At 35.6% G+C, this 17,500-nt stretch overlaps 1 protein-coding gene across 2 annotated transcripts in view; it reads left to right on the forward strand.

The window, feature by feature from the left end:
- Positions 1-17,500, forward strand: part of LOC306860182 (signal peptide, CUB and EGF-like domain-containing protein 3) — a 128,069-nt gene that overhangs the window by 80,823 nt on the left and 29,746 nt on the right. For both annotated transcript variants that reach the window (XM_079401750.1, XM_079401749.1), the window contains exons 5-7: positions 5,286-5,432; positions 6,587-6,703; positions 14,328-14,378. In XM_079401750.1, coding sequence (XP_079257876.1) covers positions 5,286-5,432; positions 6,587-6,703; positions 14,328-14,378 — 315 coding nt within the window. The remainder of the gene's footprint in view (positions 1-5,285; positions 5,433-6,586; positions 6,704-14,327; positions 14,379-17,500) is intronic.

Here is a 17,500-nt window from a genome sequence, read left to right on the forward strand (position 1 = left end):
AACTGAACTGCTCTGAGATCAGTAAAAGGAAAGGTCATTATTTGTTCAGATATTATGTATTTTGGATAATATGTGACCCTGGACCACAAAACCAGCAATAAGGGTCAATTTTTCAAAATTGAGATTTATACATCATCTGAAAGCTAAGGTTTGTTAGGATAGGACAATATTTGGCCGAGATATCAAAACAAATATATCACGACAAAATATCTTCATGGAACATGATCTTTACTTAATGTCCTAATGATTTTTGGCATAAAAGAAAAATAATAATTTTGACCCATAAAATTTATTTTTGGTTTTTGTTACAAATATACCCCAGCGACTTAAGACTGGTTTTGTGGTGCATTGTTTTTAACTACCAATCAGAGCCATTTAACACATTATGGCGTTTAAATCCATTCACTAGATTTCCTTCCAAAATTCATCAGTCACTCCAGTTTTTCATTTGCTCACCAATGGATGCTCTGCAGTGAATGGGTGCCGTCAGAGTGAGAGTCCAAACAGCTGATAAAAACATCACAAGTAATCCACACCACTCCAGTCCATCAGTTAACGGCTTGAGAAGCCAAAAGCTGTGTGGTTGAAAGAAACGTTTTAACTGCAAACTAATGATTACGGCTAAAATGTGAGTTTATAATCCATAATAACACTTACTCCAGTGGAAAAGTCAAGAAAGAAGAAGAAAGCAATATTATGGATAGAGGACTCGTAGCTGGAAGCAACAGTCTGAAGTTAAAATATCTTAATGATAGATTTATTTCTTATAAACACAGCTTTTCACTTCTCAAGATGTTAACTGATGGACTGGAGTGGTGTGGATTGTTGTGATGTTTTTATCATCTGTTTGGACTCTCATTCTGACGGCACCCATTCACTGCAGAGGATCCATTGGTGAGCAAGTGATGCAATGCTACGTTTCTCCAAATCTGATGAAGAAACAAACTCATCTACATCTTGGATGACTGGAGGGTCAGCAAATTTTCTTTTTTTCCTTTAAGCAGAATAAGTGAAAGAGAACTCAGTGCTTGTGCCAGTTACTGTCAGAATCTGGCAAGACAAAAATAAACAAGCTTTCTGTATTTTTTGGTAGTTTTTATTCTGTCATGTATGACTTTTGTACATCTAATGTGATATAATATGGTAAATGTGCTATCTTAATTAAATAAGCACCCCCCTCCCCTCCCCCACCCCAAAATTCTACAAATTATTGCTAAAAAATCTGTCATTTTGATTTAAAAAAACAATCAATCAGTCAATCCTGGTGGGACTGTTTTATGCAGAAAATGTGAACAAAAATAGTGCAGATTCTGTCTGGGCAGTGCAGACTTCCCTCCCATTTTATTCAAGAAAATGTGAACAAAAAGTTGAGTGGATTCTGGGCCTTATAATGACATAGAAATGATTCTGAACCACTGAATCAGTGATCATTCGACTGAACAGTACAGAGCCAATCATACAAAAGTGCAGTGTTCTTCCACTCAGAACGGGATTTCAACCGTTAACGTTTGATGTACCATTTAATTATCCGATGCACTTTATTTGTTCTTCAAGACTTTAAGTCTTATAATTATGGTAATGCAATCATGACGTAAGATGCAGCATTTTAGAGTTTTTAATGGTCTATAATTGGAGTGAGTGCATTAAGATCGTTTGATCTGAGAAAATTGAATTAGATGCTGTTTTTAGTGCTCCACCGCTAATTCCTCTTCACTTCAAACTCGCATCTCTGGCCATCTCTCAATGAAGTGTCTCGCGTATTTCGCCGTGTAGACTGGTTTAACAGGCTTGTATTTGTTTTAACAGGCCCGGGGGTGATAGCGCAGACTCTAATCGCCCACTTTTTCATTCCCTTCAAATGGCTTTCCCATCGTTTTTCCAAACGCTTGTGTGAATTTCTTCCTATTTCCAATCATTCAGCTCCATTTTTCTTAAGCCGGGAGTCTCGGGAGAGATTAGAATAACGCTCGTAATGATAAAAACGGCAGGAACTCGGCAGGGAGTTACGGACCGGCCTCAGAGGGTGGGCTACACCTCGGCCTGGAAAAAAAGGCTCATTGTATCAGCACTTGAGCAGTTTACTGCTCTTTTGGGTCCGTTTTTTAGCCCGGACCTGACCCGGCTGTGATGAATGGGTCTGCAGTCCAGAGCAGAGAGGCTCTCCTGATGCAGTCGCAGAGGTCTTAGACCCTCGGTAAGTGATATGCCCTGCTCTCTCTGGACTGTTTTTGAACTTGAACATGATCTACGTCTCATTTTTTGAGGTCTACATCAAGTGACCTTCGCATTTATACAGCTTTTCCCAAAGCTTCGTTCTCAGTTTGCTCTGATTGCTCCCATAAAGGCCTTTAAAATGACTTCTCAACGCAAGTGTCATACTCTACTTGTGAAAAGCATGGAAGATAGTCATGAAAATGTGGATTTATGAGATTTAAATGAGATAAGTAGAATGTTTTTTGTTTTGTTTTTCAAATAAGTCTCTTGCAAGTTTGCAATTGTTTGATTAAAAATGCAGTAAAAACAGTAATTACTTTTTTTTTTTTTTGACTGTATTTCAATATATAATTTAAGGCCCCCACCTCCAAAAAATCCCTGATCTTATTATTATCAATGTTGAAAATTATGCAGGCCTGTTTCCTTGAAAATTTACGCTCAGTAAAAATTATAAAAAATAGTTGCAACTTTTTAATTCCATAATATAAATAAGATTTTTTTTTATTAATTTATATCTTGTGATTTATTTATTTATTTATTTTTCCGTTAAGGCATGAAAAAAAAAAAAGGTAATTGTGACTTTTTATTTAGTATTTTTTGCTTTTCTGGCTTTTTTATGGAGTTTATATTTCACATTTGTGCATTTATGTCTCACAATTCTGACTTTTTTTATCAGAATTATGAGAAAAAACTTAAATTAATTTTATTTTTTTATACCATGGCAGTTTAAAACTGTTTCATATTTTTGTGAAAATTGTGATCATTTTAAAAAGATTCTTTGATAAATAGAAAGTTTGAACATAATTTATTTTAAATAGAATTTTTTTTGTAACATTATAAATGTCTTATAAATGTCAAACTTACTGAAACATTTGCCTGATTTGGTCACATGCCGGATCTCCATTTCAATAATTGAGACTGTTTATGCATAAAGATAGTACATTATCATTTTAAATAATTTGTGCATAACTTAAGTAACATTAATGAGAAAAGCCTTAGGCTGGTGATACACGGGGCAACTTTTTTGAGCTTGTAGCTTTAGCACTTTTCCATTGAGACTGGGTAACAAATTTCTATCTGGATACTTTAGATCAGTCGTAGGCCATTGCTCAAAAAGTTGCCCCGTGTATCATCAGCATTACTGTATGTGCAAAGTTGGACATTGTCATGCGGACAAACAAAAAACGCATGCCATTCGAATGATCCCATAATTGACTGTGCTTTGAAAGGTCAGTAGCAAAACGGTTAAAGCTGAAATGATTCAAACTCTGACGGGTTAATGCTTCGCAACATTGTTGTGATTCATGTGAAAAGACCTTAAGTATCTGGATTCATGGAGTTGGTGGTTTACCAATGACAGAAGTTTCCTCATGTGTTTGTTTTTCAGAGAATCGTGCAAATATGCATCCCGTCGAGCCCGAGCCGTTTCTTCTTAATTCTTAATTCTCAGCAGGGCGATGGCATTCAAACATCATCATTCACGGCTGCGGCGAAGAGATTTAGACCCAGAGAATGAATTAGAGAAATTGGAAAGTTCCTCGCACACATCGGTTCCCAAGTGCACGAGAATAAAAAATGGTCCGATTTTATTTTCTGGCAGTAGAATTGGAAAACAAAATGTTCTAATTAATCAAAGTGATGCGGGCAGACGTGAAAGGTTGTGAATTACTAATTGAAACCAAAACGTTCAGTCCTGTCGCCCCTCTGTCCACATTTGTCAGCGGTTTCCTGTAAAGCCTCTGCTAAAATACTGCCCTTAGGGTCTGTCTGTGTGTGTGTGTGTGTGTGCTTCTAAGCTTGTATTTCTGCTATCAGTGTTGTTATTTGAGGCCTAAACTGCTACATTTTATTAGCAGCAACTCCTAAAAGCTGACTGAAAAACATTTTGCAGATATGCACATTTAAAATGTACACTAATTGGCTATGTTGGGAATAGCATGCTACTTTACTGTTTTGACTTTTTCTGTAGTATGTAGCATTGCAGGATACAACACTGTACTGAAATTCGTATAAAATTAAAAATTTAATTCAGTTTGTGCATTAATTTGGGCTTTAATTTTTTAGCTTTAATTTAATTTATTTTACGATTATTGCAATTAATGAAAATTACTTTTCATAGGTTTAGTTTTAGTTAACAATAACAACACCAAATTGGATCTCTATCATTATACATGCTCATGATGAGGTCATGTGACAACAACATCTCATTCTAACGTTTGAAATATCATTGCATAATGCATTTTGCTTCACATACTTTACAAAATAGTAGTATGCAACAAGCAGTAGCAAGGTGACTTTTAGAATGTTATTTTTTTATTTAATTTTTCATTGATTTCATGAACAAATCATTTTATCTTGACATGTTCTTCCTGTAAAGTTTATTTCTCAAAGTTTGGCTGCATATATATATATATATATATATATATATATATATATATATATATATATATATATACGTGACCCCTATCAGATAAATGTGATATAAGCTCCTCGCGGCTCTTTCTGCTGCTTTCCCAGGGTGCCATGAGTCTGTTGACACAGATGCGTCCTGGGGTCTGAAGTCAGTGGGGTGCTTTCATTCTCCTCTTACTGTTCAAACACTGCTGAACATGATTCTGATCTGGAGTCAGGCAAAGAAAAGCAACACTCACCTGGTTTTGGGCTGATTCTCTGGTTCTGAACGACTGGTACTTTTCTCACTGAGCAGAACTAGACGGTTGAACTCTCTTAAACTCAGCTGTGATTCTTGTATATGCTGAAAACCAAACTAGTGTGTATATTTTAGTATGCTGTACGTTCACAGGAATATTTGTGTACTGTGTGTGCTTAGGCTCAGATTTGTTGGTAAACTGAAGGAAATCCCAAAGCTGCTGTTCCTGAGAGTAGCTTAAATGTTTTCTAACCAAAATTAACAAAAGTTTAAATTGTCCAAGTTTTTCTGGGGTTTTTTCTGAGTGAAAATTTTGAGCTGTACTGTTCAAAAGTTTGGGGTCAGTAATATTTTTTAGGAAAGAAATTCATACTTTTATTCAGCAAGCGTGCATATTTTCCTCTTTCTTTATGTTCTGCAGTGCGTTTTAATGGAACTAAAGACGTGCCCACCTGCATGGATAAAAATCACGGCTGTGCCCACATTTGCCGAGAGACACCCAAAGGAGGCATCGCCTGTGAGTGCAGACCTGGATTTCAGCTCACCAAGAACAACCGAGACTGTAAATGTGAGTCAAATCACAGTTCATCAGCAAGAGAAATTACATACACACTTCCCATGGGAATAATAGAAGCATTTGAGCATTTTTCTTCTTTTTTATGGGTGGGTGGATGAATGAATGGATGATGGATGATGACTGGATGGACTGAATAATGGATGAATAGATAGATAAATGGATTGACAGAATGATGGATGGATAGATAGATGGACAGAATGATGCATGAATGGGTGGATGGATGAACAGAAGGATGGATGGATGGATGGATGGATGGATGGACAGCATGATGCATGAAAGGATGGACAGAATGATGGAAGAATGGATGGATGGACAGAATGACAAATTAATTGAGGATGGATAGATGGATGAATTAACGGATGGATGGATGGATAGAATGATAAATGAATGGATGGACAGAGCGATGCATGAATGGATAGATGGACAGAACGATACATGAATGGATGGACAGAATCAGGCATGGATGGATGGATGGATGGACAGAATAATGGATGGGCAGAGCGATTATATAATAATTATTATATATTAAATTTGGTTAATGTATCATTAGCATAATAATAATAATAATCGGTGGATGGATGGACAGAATGATGGATGAAAGGATGGATAGATGGATGGACAAAATGATGGATGAATGGATAGATGGACAGAACAATGCATGAATGGATGGATGGATGGACAGAATGATGGATGGATGGGCAGAACGATGCTTGAATGAATGTATAGACAGAACAATGGATGGATGGACAGATAGATGGTAGATGCATACATGGATGGATAGATGAATGGGCAGAACGATGCTTGAATGAATAGATGGATGGACAGAACAATGTATGGACAGACAGATAGATGGATGGATGGATGGATGGATGGATGGATGGATGGACAGAATGATGCATGGATGGATGGATGGTTCGATGGACAGAATGAGGAATGATGGATGGAGAGAACGATGAATGGATGGATGGATAGACAGAAAGATGCATGAATGGATGAATGGAAAAAACAATGGATGGATGGACAGAAAGATGGATGGATAGAAGGATGCATGAATAGATGGATGGACAGAATGATGGATGGATGGATGGATGATAGATGGATGGAAACGGTTAGTGATCTCTAATCCTACTGTTGTTCTGGTTTAGTGACGTGTAACTATGGTAACGGCGGCTGTCAGCACATCTGTGAGGAGATGGACCATGGGCCCAGGTGTTCGTGTCACATGAAGTTTGCGCTTCACTCTGATGGGAAGACCTGTGTAGGTGAGTTACACCCTCTACACCACCAAAGCACTCCACCTGGCCAGCTGCTGCAACTACACTCAACACTTCTGACAGCCTTCACCAGCTTTCTCCAGAGGACACTGATTAGACTAGGAAAAGACAAACAATAAGGTCGATTGGTGACGTTAACCAAAAAGAAAATAGTTTCAGAGATTATGTTTTGCTGAAACAAAATGTGTATTGATGAATTGCTTAGGGGTTCATTTAGTGAATAGGGTTTTGATTTTGATTTCACATTGACTTCCTAGTGAACTCCGGACATTGTTAAAGCAAAAGCGTTGGCTTTAAGAGACTTCTGATGGAAACTCTGAACTTAATGTTCCGTGAAGTCCAGCGTTTGGCTTGATTTTATGCAGTGGAACCAAATCTCTGAGTTTCACGCGACGTTCAGAATGTACAGTGAGAAATGACTGTTCTGTGCATCTCTAGTGTTTTACAGTGAGCACATTGTCCTTTAGTTACGCGTCATTTACATGCATATGTTAGTGTTTCCATTAGTCTAGTCACAGATGAGGATTTACACGCGTTGTGGGAGCCATAAACTGAAAGTTGAGTGCAAAAAGACACTTACGCATGAGATATAAACTTGATGTATTTGAGCATATATCAAACTTAGGAAATCAAGATCACTGAATGTGAAGAGTTATGTGCTTTCCCGCTCTAGTTGTCTTTTTTTCTGCTTAACTTTGCTCGCTTGATTCACTGAACACGTTTCCCGTCAACTTTTTACGTTATTAAAAAGCACTGATTGGTCATAAAGTTGTTTAAAGCTGCAGTGTGTGATGTATGAGCCGTTAGCATCACCCAATGAATAAAGATTGTTTCTTTATAGTTGAATTATTTTAGTGTTTTAAGATCCAAAAAATGACACACAGCAGCTTTATGGCCTGAATAATAAGTGTGTGTATGTGTGTGCCAATCACAGCTGTTCTGTGCACTTCTTTAGCCAATTGCAGCTTTGCTTTGTATTTCTGCAGCCAATCACAGCAGACCTCTGTATTTCTGAGCACTGATTTATGAATGACTAGCAATCCACAGCAGACTTGCATCTGTTTACACCAGGTCTGAGTTACACATGATGCTTAATTTGAATATCTAAATATCTAAAATATCTATATAAAAAAAGGAGAGAGAGATTATATGATGATACATTATGTATGATTTATTTATAGAGTAGAATGATTTTCCACCTCTTTGAGATGCCAAACCACTATGTGTTTATATATACATATATATATATATATATATATATATATATAGATGGATGGATGGATGGATGGATGGATGGATGGATGGATGGATAGATGGATGGATAGATAGATAGATAGATAGATAGATAGATAGATAGATAGATAGATAGATAGATAGATAGATAGATAGATAGATAGATAGATAGATAGATAGATAGATAGATAGATAGATATCATTTTCCATATATATAATTTGGGTTAAAGTGTGTCTCACTCTGACATTTATTGATGGACTGATGCTAAAATATACTAATAATAATAATTATTATTATTATTATAGTAATAGTAATAATAGTTTATATAATTATTAATTTGTTATATAATAAGTATTATCATTAGCATAATAATGTATCATTATTATAATAATAACAATATTTTTGCTGATGTATCATAAGATTATTATTATTATTACAATTAATTATCAGTAAATTATCATTCTTGTTGTTGTTTGTTATAGATCAGTTATTAATTGTTGATAATTTGTCCTTAGCTTAATAATAATAATAATAATAATAATAATAATAGCATGCTACTACTACTAATAATGATAACAATAATAAATTATTTTTAAATAATACATTCTAAATATATTGTTTATAAATGCATAAGATTTTTAAAATATTATAAGATCTATTAGCATTTTTATTTCAATTAATTTTTTTTTTTAAATGTACTGATATTTTTTCTCTCTCTCTTTTTGTACTATGATCTGGACATTTGTTGTGAGGTTCACCCATCATTTTTGCATTTTTGTTAACCCCCCCCAAAAAAAGTAATACTTTGTTGTTTAGTCACGCTGACGTCAAATGCCAGTATTACCGTGAGTGAGCGACGGAAACTGATGCTCATAAAAAAAAGACACTTTTTATCTGTGTTTTTTGTACTCTGAAGCTGAAAATGGATCTTGGGAGCGTCAACCATAATAGCTGGAAAAGTCATAAGACAAGCTGATCCGCAGACTTCAGGATGGCATTATGAATCCTGAAGTTAGCAACCGGCTTCACATCCAAACAAAAACAAACATGGACACGCTCTTGAAGACAGAGCTTTAAAATCAACATCTCAACGTCAGGGACCTTGTTTCCTGAGCGAACGGCGGTTAGTTTGGCTACTGATGCATTTCTTGCACGCCTCTTTAACTCTGGATCCAGCTCTTATGTCAAGGTCTCACTCAGAAGCCCTATTATTACCCCTCCGTTCCTCCCGAAACCTGCCAGCAGCGCCGCAAATGAGACGTCTGGCTTGTCTGACAACCCCAAAAACCAAACCGAGCGCTCTGCTGAGTAAAGCACAGGCCGCAGAGGCCAGAGGGCTGCGGTGAATCTGTCAGGGTCGCACATTTCCACCTGCAGGAATCCAGATCGAGCCGCTAGCACAAGGCTGGGCTGCGGTCACCGGGTCGCTCTCTCACGAGCTCTAATAGGCCAGAAAGCCACAATAAAACAAGCTGAACTTATTAATGAGCCCCTGTTGAGCGATGGGCTGGAGTCACGGAGTAATTGAGGAGATGGAAACCGTTCGCATGGTAAGAGAAGGTGAGGAGAGAGGCTGGATGGATGTTTCTTCAATGACAGGCACTTTAATGTCCCAGAGGTCAAGTTTTAGAAAACAGACTTATGAAAGTCACATTTAAACTTTCTTGGAAACTTTTTACTGCATGCCTTTATTATTTCTTGCTGCTGTTTAAATGCAATAGTAAAATATATGGTGTTAAAAAAGTATGTGTCTATATATACTTGAAGTACGAAAGGTTTTGTTTTTGAGCCTTTTATGCTCACGAGGCTGCATTTATTTGATCAAAAATACAGTAAAAACAGCAATATTGTGAAAAAGGATTACAATTAAAAAAACTTTTCTTATAATAATATATTTTGAAATAAACTATTTCTGTGATGAAAAGCTGAATTTTCAGCATCATTACTACAGTCTTTAGTGTAATAGTAATAGAAATATTTTGTAAAATTACAAATGTCTCTACTTTAATCAGTTTAATGCTATTTAATTTAATAATATTACGTTAATAAAATGAAATATTAAAATAATTTTAATTGAAGTGACATACAGCCAAGTACGGTGACTCATACTCGGAGTACCAAAAATAATAATACTACTAATTATGAAGCAATTATTTCAAATTAAAATATAATTAATAATACTATTACAGTTATTAAACATCATCAAAATAATTTTATATTGTAAATATGTGTAAATAATATAAATATTATAAATTTATTAGATTTTTAAAAATGTATTTTTTACGGAAGCGTATTGCATTCACTTGAGGAAAAAAAATCTACTGTTTTTCTGAATTAATGACTTAATTATCTCAGAATTACGAGATAATTTTTAAAGAAAAAAACGTTTTTGCTCTGTTTTTCTGAATTAACGACTTAATTATCCCAGAATTACGAGATAATTTTTAAAGAAAAAAAAGTTTTTGCTCTGTTTTTCTGAATTAACGAGTTAATTATCTCAGAATTACGAGATAATTTTTCATGAAAAAAGTTTTTGCTCTGTTTTTCTGAATTAATGACTTAATTATCTCAGAATTACGAGATAATTTTTAAAGAAAAAAAAGTTTTTGCTCTGTTTTTCTGAATTAATGACTTAATTATCTCAGAATTACGAGATAATTTTTAAAGAAAAAAAAGTTTTTGCTCTGTTTTTCTGAATTAACGACTTAATTATCCCAGAATTACGAGATAATTTTTAAAGAAAAAAAAGTTTTTGCTCTGTTTTTCTGAATTAATGACTTAATTATCTCAGAATTACGAGATAATTTTTAAAGAAAAAAAAGTTTTTGCTCTGTTTTTCTGAATTAACGACTTAATTATCCCAGAATTACGAGATAATTTTTAAAGAAAAAAAAGTTTTTGCTCTGTTTTTCTGAATTAATGACTTAATTATCTCAGAATTACGAGATAATTTTTCATGAAAAAAGTTTTTGCTCTGTTTTTCTGAATTAATGACTTAATTATCTCAGAATTACGAGATAATTTTTAAAGAAAAAAAAGTTTTTGCTCTGTTTTTCTGAATTAATGACTTAATTATCTCAGAATTACGAGATAATTTTTAAAGAAAAAAAAGTTTTTGCTCTGTTTTTCTGAATTAACGACTTAATTATCCCAGAATTACGAGATAATTTTTAAAGAAAAAAAAGTTTTTGCTCTGTTTTTCTGAATTAACGAGTTAATTATCTCAGAATTACGAGATAATTTTTCATGAAAAAAGTTTTTGCTCTGTTTTTCTGAATTAATGACTTAATTATCTCAGAATTACGAGATAATTTTTAAAGAAAAAAAAGTTTTTGCTCTGTTTTTCTGAATTAATGACTTAATTATCTCAGAATTACGAGATAATTTTTAAAGAAAAAAAAGTTTTTGCTCTGTTTTTCTGAATTAACGAGTTAATTATCTCAGAATTACGAGATAATTTTTCATGAAAAAAGTTTTTGCTCTGTTTTTCTGAATTAATGACTTAATTATCTCAGAATTACGAGATAATTTTTAAAGAAAAAAAAGTTTTTGCTCTGTTTTTCTGAATTAATGACTTAATTATCTCAGAATTACGAGATAATTTTTAAAGAAAAAAAAGTTTTTGCTCTGTTTTTCTGAATTAACGAGTTAATTATCTCAGAATTACGAGATAATTTTTCATGAAAAAAGTTTTTGCTCTGTTTTTCTGAATTAATGACTTAATTATCTCAGAATTACGAGATAATTAACTCGTTAATTCAGAAAAACAGAGCAAAAACTTTGTTTTTTTTTTAAATTATCTCGTAATTCTGAGATAATTAACTCGTTAATTCAGAAAAACAGAGCAAAAACTTTTTTTTCTTTAAAAATGATCTCGTAATTCTGAGATAATTAACTCGTTAATTCAGAAAAACAGAGTAGATTTTTTTTCCTCAAATGAATGCAATACGCTTCCGTAATTTTTAGATCTATTATTTATCATTTTCATTTAAATGTATTATAGCAACAAAAGGACTAAGAATTAGAAGAAAATGAGAATTCTTCCAAGTTTAGTCAGAGTTTACTTTAGACACTTTATTTTCTGAATGTCCACACGGCTAAAACTGTCCAAGTTGAAGAAACATTCAGCACAAGTTTTCATTTTTAATTCTTTTTAAGTCTTGCCAACTCACTGTGCTTTTCCCCCTCGCTTTGTTTACAGCATATTAAGAATGAAACCGTTCAGAGGACCAGACGTAGCATGTGTTAAAGACATTTTCAAATGCCATTGCAATGAATGGTCAATGACTGGAGTCTGACCAACACTTCAGCATCTCTGGTTGGATTCGCCCCGACGGCAGAAATAGCTCAGCGTTTGCATCAATGAATCACATCGCCTGTATTTTCATTAGTCAGACCTCATTAATACAATAGGATCCTTATGAACAATAGCTTCTAAGTGATTTCTGCTAATGTTTTAACCAAACATCTTTTGATTCGTGGCTCTGCGGAGTAGCTCTCGGACTTTAATCTCACAATGGCACATTAGTAGAGTAAAATCAATCGCTCTGATCTCACTGGGTGGCTTTTGTGTTCCTTGAGCTATTTCATCTATTCTCTTCCCCTCTCTCTTCATCCTCATTGACTGCTTTTCTCCAGTGGTGATGGATTTCGGTTACTCTGATTACTTTATACAGCTTTCATCCTTCTCAATCTGTCACTGACGTTTCGCTTTGGCAAACGGGTTTGGTTTGAAACCGCACAATGAGCGGAAGGGGTGGCAATAAAACAAACACTATCACACATCCACAAGTATTGACAAAAAATACCCGAAGAGAGCAATGCTTTAGCATTCCCATTCATCTCAATGGTAGTTTCAGTCATACACGCTCCAATTAGCGACTTTGCTAAGTGGTGACGAAATTACGTGCTGGTAAATATGATAATATAATTAAATATTTGAGGTTTTAATGCTATTTGCACACAGTTTATACAGTCAGAAAGCACAACTTGTTTTTAATGGTCGTCAATGTATAATGGTGCTCTTTGGATCCAAATCATATCTGTATTCTACTTTTTGAAATCATTTGAATTGCTCTCAAAAGTTTGGAATGATTAAGATTTTTAAATGTATTTTTAGGGAAATCATTTGTGCTCAGCAAGGCTGCATTTACTTGTTAAAAAGACAGTAAAACAGTAATACTGTGAAAAGTTATTACCATTTCAAGTAACTGTTTAAGATTTCAATATATTTTAAAATGTGCTTTAGTCCTGTGATCAAAGCTGAATTTATAGCACCATTACTGCAGTCTTCAGTGTCACATGATTCTTCAGAAATCATTCTAATATACTGATTTGCTGCTCAAGAAACATTTCAGATTTTTAGCAATGTTGAAAACAGTTTTGGGGAAACAGTCATCTATAGTAGTTATGCCTTGAACCTTTCTCTTCGTAGCAAGTAGTAAGTGATGCTCACTTTCCAGAAATTCACTCTTAATATATCCAAACAGAATGTGAAAACGCTAACAGCTAACACCTAACCGCTAAGTGTTTTTCCACATGGGTCCAGGCATCTTCATGCGATCCTACAATCAAACGACATACCCAAGCCCTCCGCATAAGCCAGCGGATTTGCACGAACATTTCCGCAGAAGTAAGACACTTAGCAAACAAAAGGGTTGTGGAGATTCTTAGCCTGAGAGAGATGCTAATCTGAAACAGATGCTCACATCTGGTTGGTAGTACACACAATCCCCAGGCATCATATTGTTAAAACCATTTGTTTCATAAGCAGTTCAGTTCAATGGGCTTTGTTATTTGGTAGTTTTCAGTTAAACTGAGAAGTCACAGTGCAGGTAAGTGATTGAATGTCTGAGATGAACTGCAGTGGGAATCATTGCCACAGTTTATCTCTGTATGACACCAATTCACGCCTTCCTGCTCATTTCGAATGTTTACCCCGAAGGTTGTAGTCAAACTCACTTACACTAACCGGTCTGCATCTATTTGCTCTGTGTTGAGAGTGTTGTCTTGTCGATGCATGAGAAGACTAACACTCTGCCTTGTTGCTCTCTGTACGAAAGTGTATGAAACTGACTTAACACTGTGTTAAACATCATGTTGGACTGCTCAGGCTCACTTAGTTTAACGGCTTAAGGGGCTCTAAACCAGCTTAAACCAATTACAGTCTGTGCACAACCTTGGGTTGGTTTAAGCTGGCCTTTTGCCAGGGAGTTTATGAACTCAATTGCTCCTGTAGCCTCATAAAAGGGTCATTTTGAGTACTAGGGCAACTAAAAACAAATTTGACTGGCCAGGGTATTTTATACAGTTATAAAGTCAATCTTGGAAGACTAAGCAGTGTTTTTGTAATGTGTGTGTGTGTGTGTGTGTATGCAGAGGAAAGAAGTACCCCTCATCAGCCACTGCAGCCAGAGCTGTTACCCAATGGTAAATATGACCATTTCTCTAGCTTGATTCCTATTATCTACTTTTTTCAATAGTGGGCGTGGTTATGCTGGAACTCTTACTAACCTTTATCGCACCAATTGCACCAATTCTTGGCTAATTTCTCCATTCTGACAAGTCAGGAGATCACCACAATGCAGTTTACCTCCATTAAAATAGTTTACCCAATGATAAATATGTTAGTTTCTGTAGCTTGTTTCCTATAGGCTACTTCCTTCAATAATGGCATGGTTATGCTAGAATGCCTACTAACCTTAATTGCAGCAATTTCAACATTTGCACCAATTCTTGGCTAACTTCTCTATTCTGGCAAGTCAGGAGATCATCACAAAGCAAATTATCCCCATTAATATGGTTTACCCAAAGGTAAATATGTCAGTTTCTCTAGCTTGCTTCATATTGGCTTCTTCTTTCAATAGTGGGTGTGGTTATGCTGAAACTTTTACTAACCATTATTGTACCAATTTCAACATTTTCACCAATTATTGACCAGTTTCTTCATTCTTGCAAGTCAGGAGACCGCCACAATGTCATTTACCCCCATTAAAATGGTTTACCCAATGGTAAATATGAACATTTCTCTGGGTTCATTCCTATTGGCTACTTCTTTTCATAGTGGATGTGGTTATGCTGGAACCCTTACTAACCTTTATTGCACAAAAAATTGACAATAAATACCTGAATACCACTCTGGCAAGTCAGGAGATCAACACAATGCCATTTACTTCCATTAAAATGGTTAACCCAGTGGTAAATAAGTCAATTTCTCTAGCTTGCTTCCTTCTTCTTTCAATAGTGGGTGTGGTTATGCTGGAACTCTTACTAATTTTATTGCACCAATTCTTGGTAAATTTTTTCCATTTTGGCAAAGTCAGGAAATAACAAAATGCAATTTTCCCCCATTAAAATGGTTTACCATTTGGAAAATAAGTCAGTTTCTCTAGCTTGCTTTCTGTTTGCTACATCTTTCAGTTGTGGGCGTGGTTTTGCTTTATTACACCAGTTTCACTAGTTGCACCAATTCTCGCCCAGTTTATCCATTCTGCCAAGCCAGGAGATCACTACAATGCCTTTTACTCCAATTAATGTGGTTTACCTAATGGTAAACGGGTCACTTTCTCTAGCTGACTTCTTATTGGCTACTTCTTTCAATAGTGGGCATGGCTATGCTGGATCTCTTACCAACACTTATTTCACCAATTTCAACAATTCCACTAATTCTTGGTAAATTACTCCATTCTGGCAAGTCAGGAGATCATCTCAATGCATTTTACCCCTATTAAAATGATTTACCATTTTGAAAATAACTCTTTCTCTAGCTTTCTTTCTATTGGCTGCTACTTTTAGTAGTGGACGTGGTAATGCTGTAATTCTTACTAACCTTTATCGCACCAAATTCAGCATTTCTACCAATTCTTGGCAAATGTCTCCATTCTGGGGAGTCAGGAGATCACCAGAATCCAATTTACCCCAATTAAAATGGTTTTCCTCTTGAATTGTCTTAATGAAACTTTGCTTGCAACATTTTCATTTGAAACCACCCGTTCCCTAAGAAAGCAAGTTTAATGAGGTTTTAACAATGAAGTCTCTGCTATGAGAAAAGTGGGTCAGATTTGTCCCAAGAGTGTGACCTGGGATAAATTCTTGTAATGGAATTCAATTGGACTTGCTATAACACGTCACCGTACTTCATTTTTCAAAGTGCCTCAAGCATGACTTCAAATTTTGAAAACATTTGGTTTTGGGTGTACACTTTTGATTGCACAAGACTCTGACATTATAAATGAGACTCACTGGTTTGGCACTAAATCTGCATGCTGGCTATCGGTGAAACGCACTTGTCTTGGGATTTTGTTTATTCTGCCTGAAATAAGCACACAGCAAATACACTAATGTCCAAGGACAACCTTTGTCCCAGTACCAAAAACGCATCTCACTTTATTTCTCTTTCTGTCAGCTCATGCTATTTTCTCGACTTGGAAAGCATTGGCGTTTTTGAAAAACAAGCTTGTTTGCATGTCAACCTGTTAACATCAGAATGGATTTAATGGGGACCGATGTGTTTGGTTGAGGTTGAGAGAGACCGTTGCCAACAGCTGTCATATTTACCAAATAGCTCTACCTCTGGCGGCATGTTCCTAACTTGTTCCAACCCTTTCAGGAACTAATTGTGCCAACATTTACAATTGTGAGCAGATTCCTGAGCGCTAGCTGAATGTCGGTGGATGGTTTTGCTTAAGTAAGGTGAAATGTCCAATTACAGTGATAGCGGTACAAACATGCCAACGGAGTCTGGGGTATACAGGTATTATTACACAAAATACACATGCAAATCAGATGGAGATTTTCTTTTTGTAACAGCTGTCTTTTTCGGTTAAAGTTTCAGTCAGAATGGCAAGAACAAGGGCAGGTGAGATGATCCAATCTCCTGGGAAGTCATTAGATGACCTAATTGCAGTTAATTGAGAGCAGTCTAGAATTTTGCCTCGGTAGAAAATCTTTCTCCTTGAATTTTCCTTGGAGGTGGATTTACATTAGCAGCGGGCCTGCTGGGTACTAGTTAATGAGTGTGTTTTCCCACTCTTAACATTTAACTTCTCTCAAAGAGTGTCCTGAGAGTTTATGAAGATAATGGTTGCATTAAGTGTTGGGATGCGACCAAAGCCGAGTCGTTCATTTGAGTGTTTCTGACACAAGTGAAAAGGGTTTTAACGGGTCTCGGCATGTACAGGTGACTCAACAACCAGCCGCTGCTTCGTCTATGTTGCCTGAGGATGGTGTAAGATGCTTGATGTTTCAAGTGTGCAGAGAAGGTCTTAACATAGTTTGTTTGTAGCTCTCTCCTGCAAGAGGAGCATGATATCTTTGGCAGCAGATATCAATCTGAAGCTACTGTATAGCTGGAATGATAATTGTATCTCAATGAGGTCTGATTTGTTGCTGAAGCTGTAGTTTTATATTTTGTTAAGACCATTTAAATGGTGCTTGTCTGTGAAAAATATGCCGCTGTAATGTTGGAGTTGGCTTGACAACTTTCCGAGTATTTGCTAATCTGCTTTTGGGTGATTGCTAGGCGGTTAAAAGTAAAAATCTAATTATTCTGC

This window comes from Barbus barbus (genome assembly GCF_936440315.1).
Source record: "Barbus barbus genome assembly, chromosome: 41".
In the NCBI taxonomy this organism is placed as follows: Eukaryota; Metazoa; Chordata; class Actinopteri; order Cypriniformes; family Cyprinidae; genus Barbus; species Barbus barbus.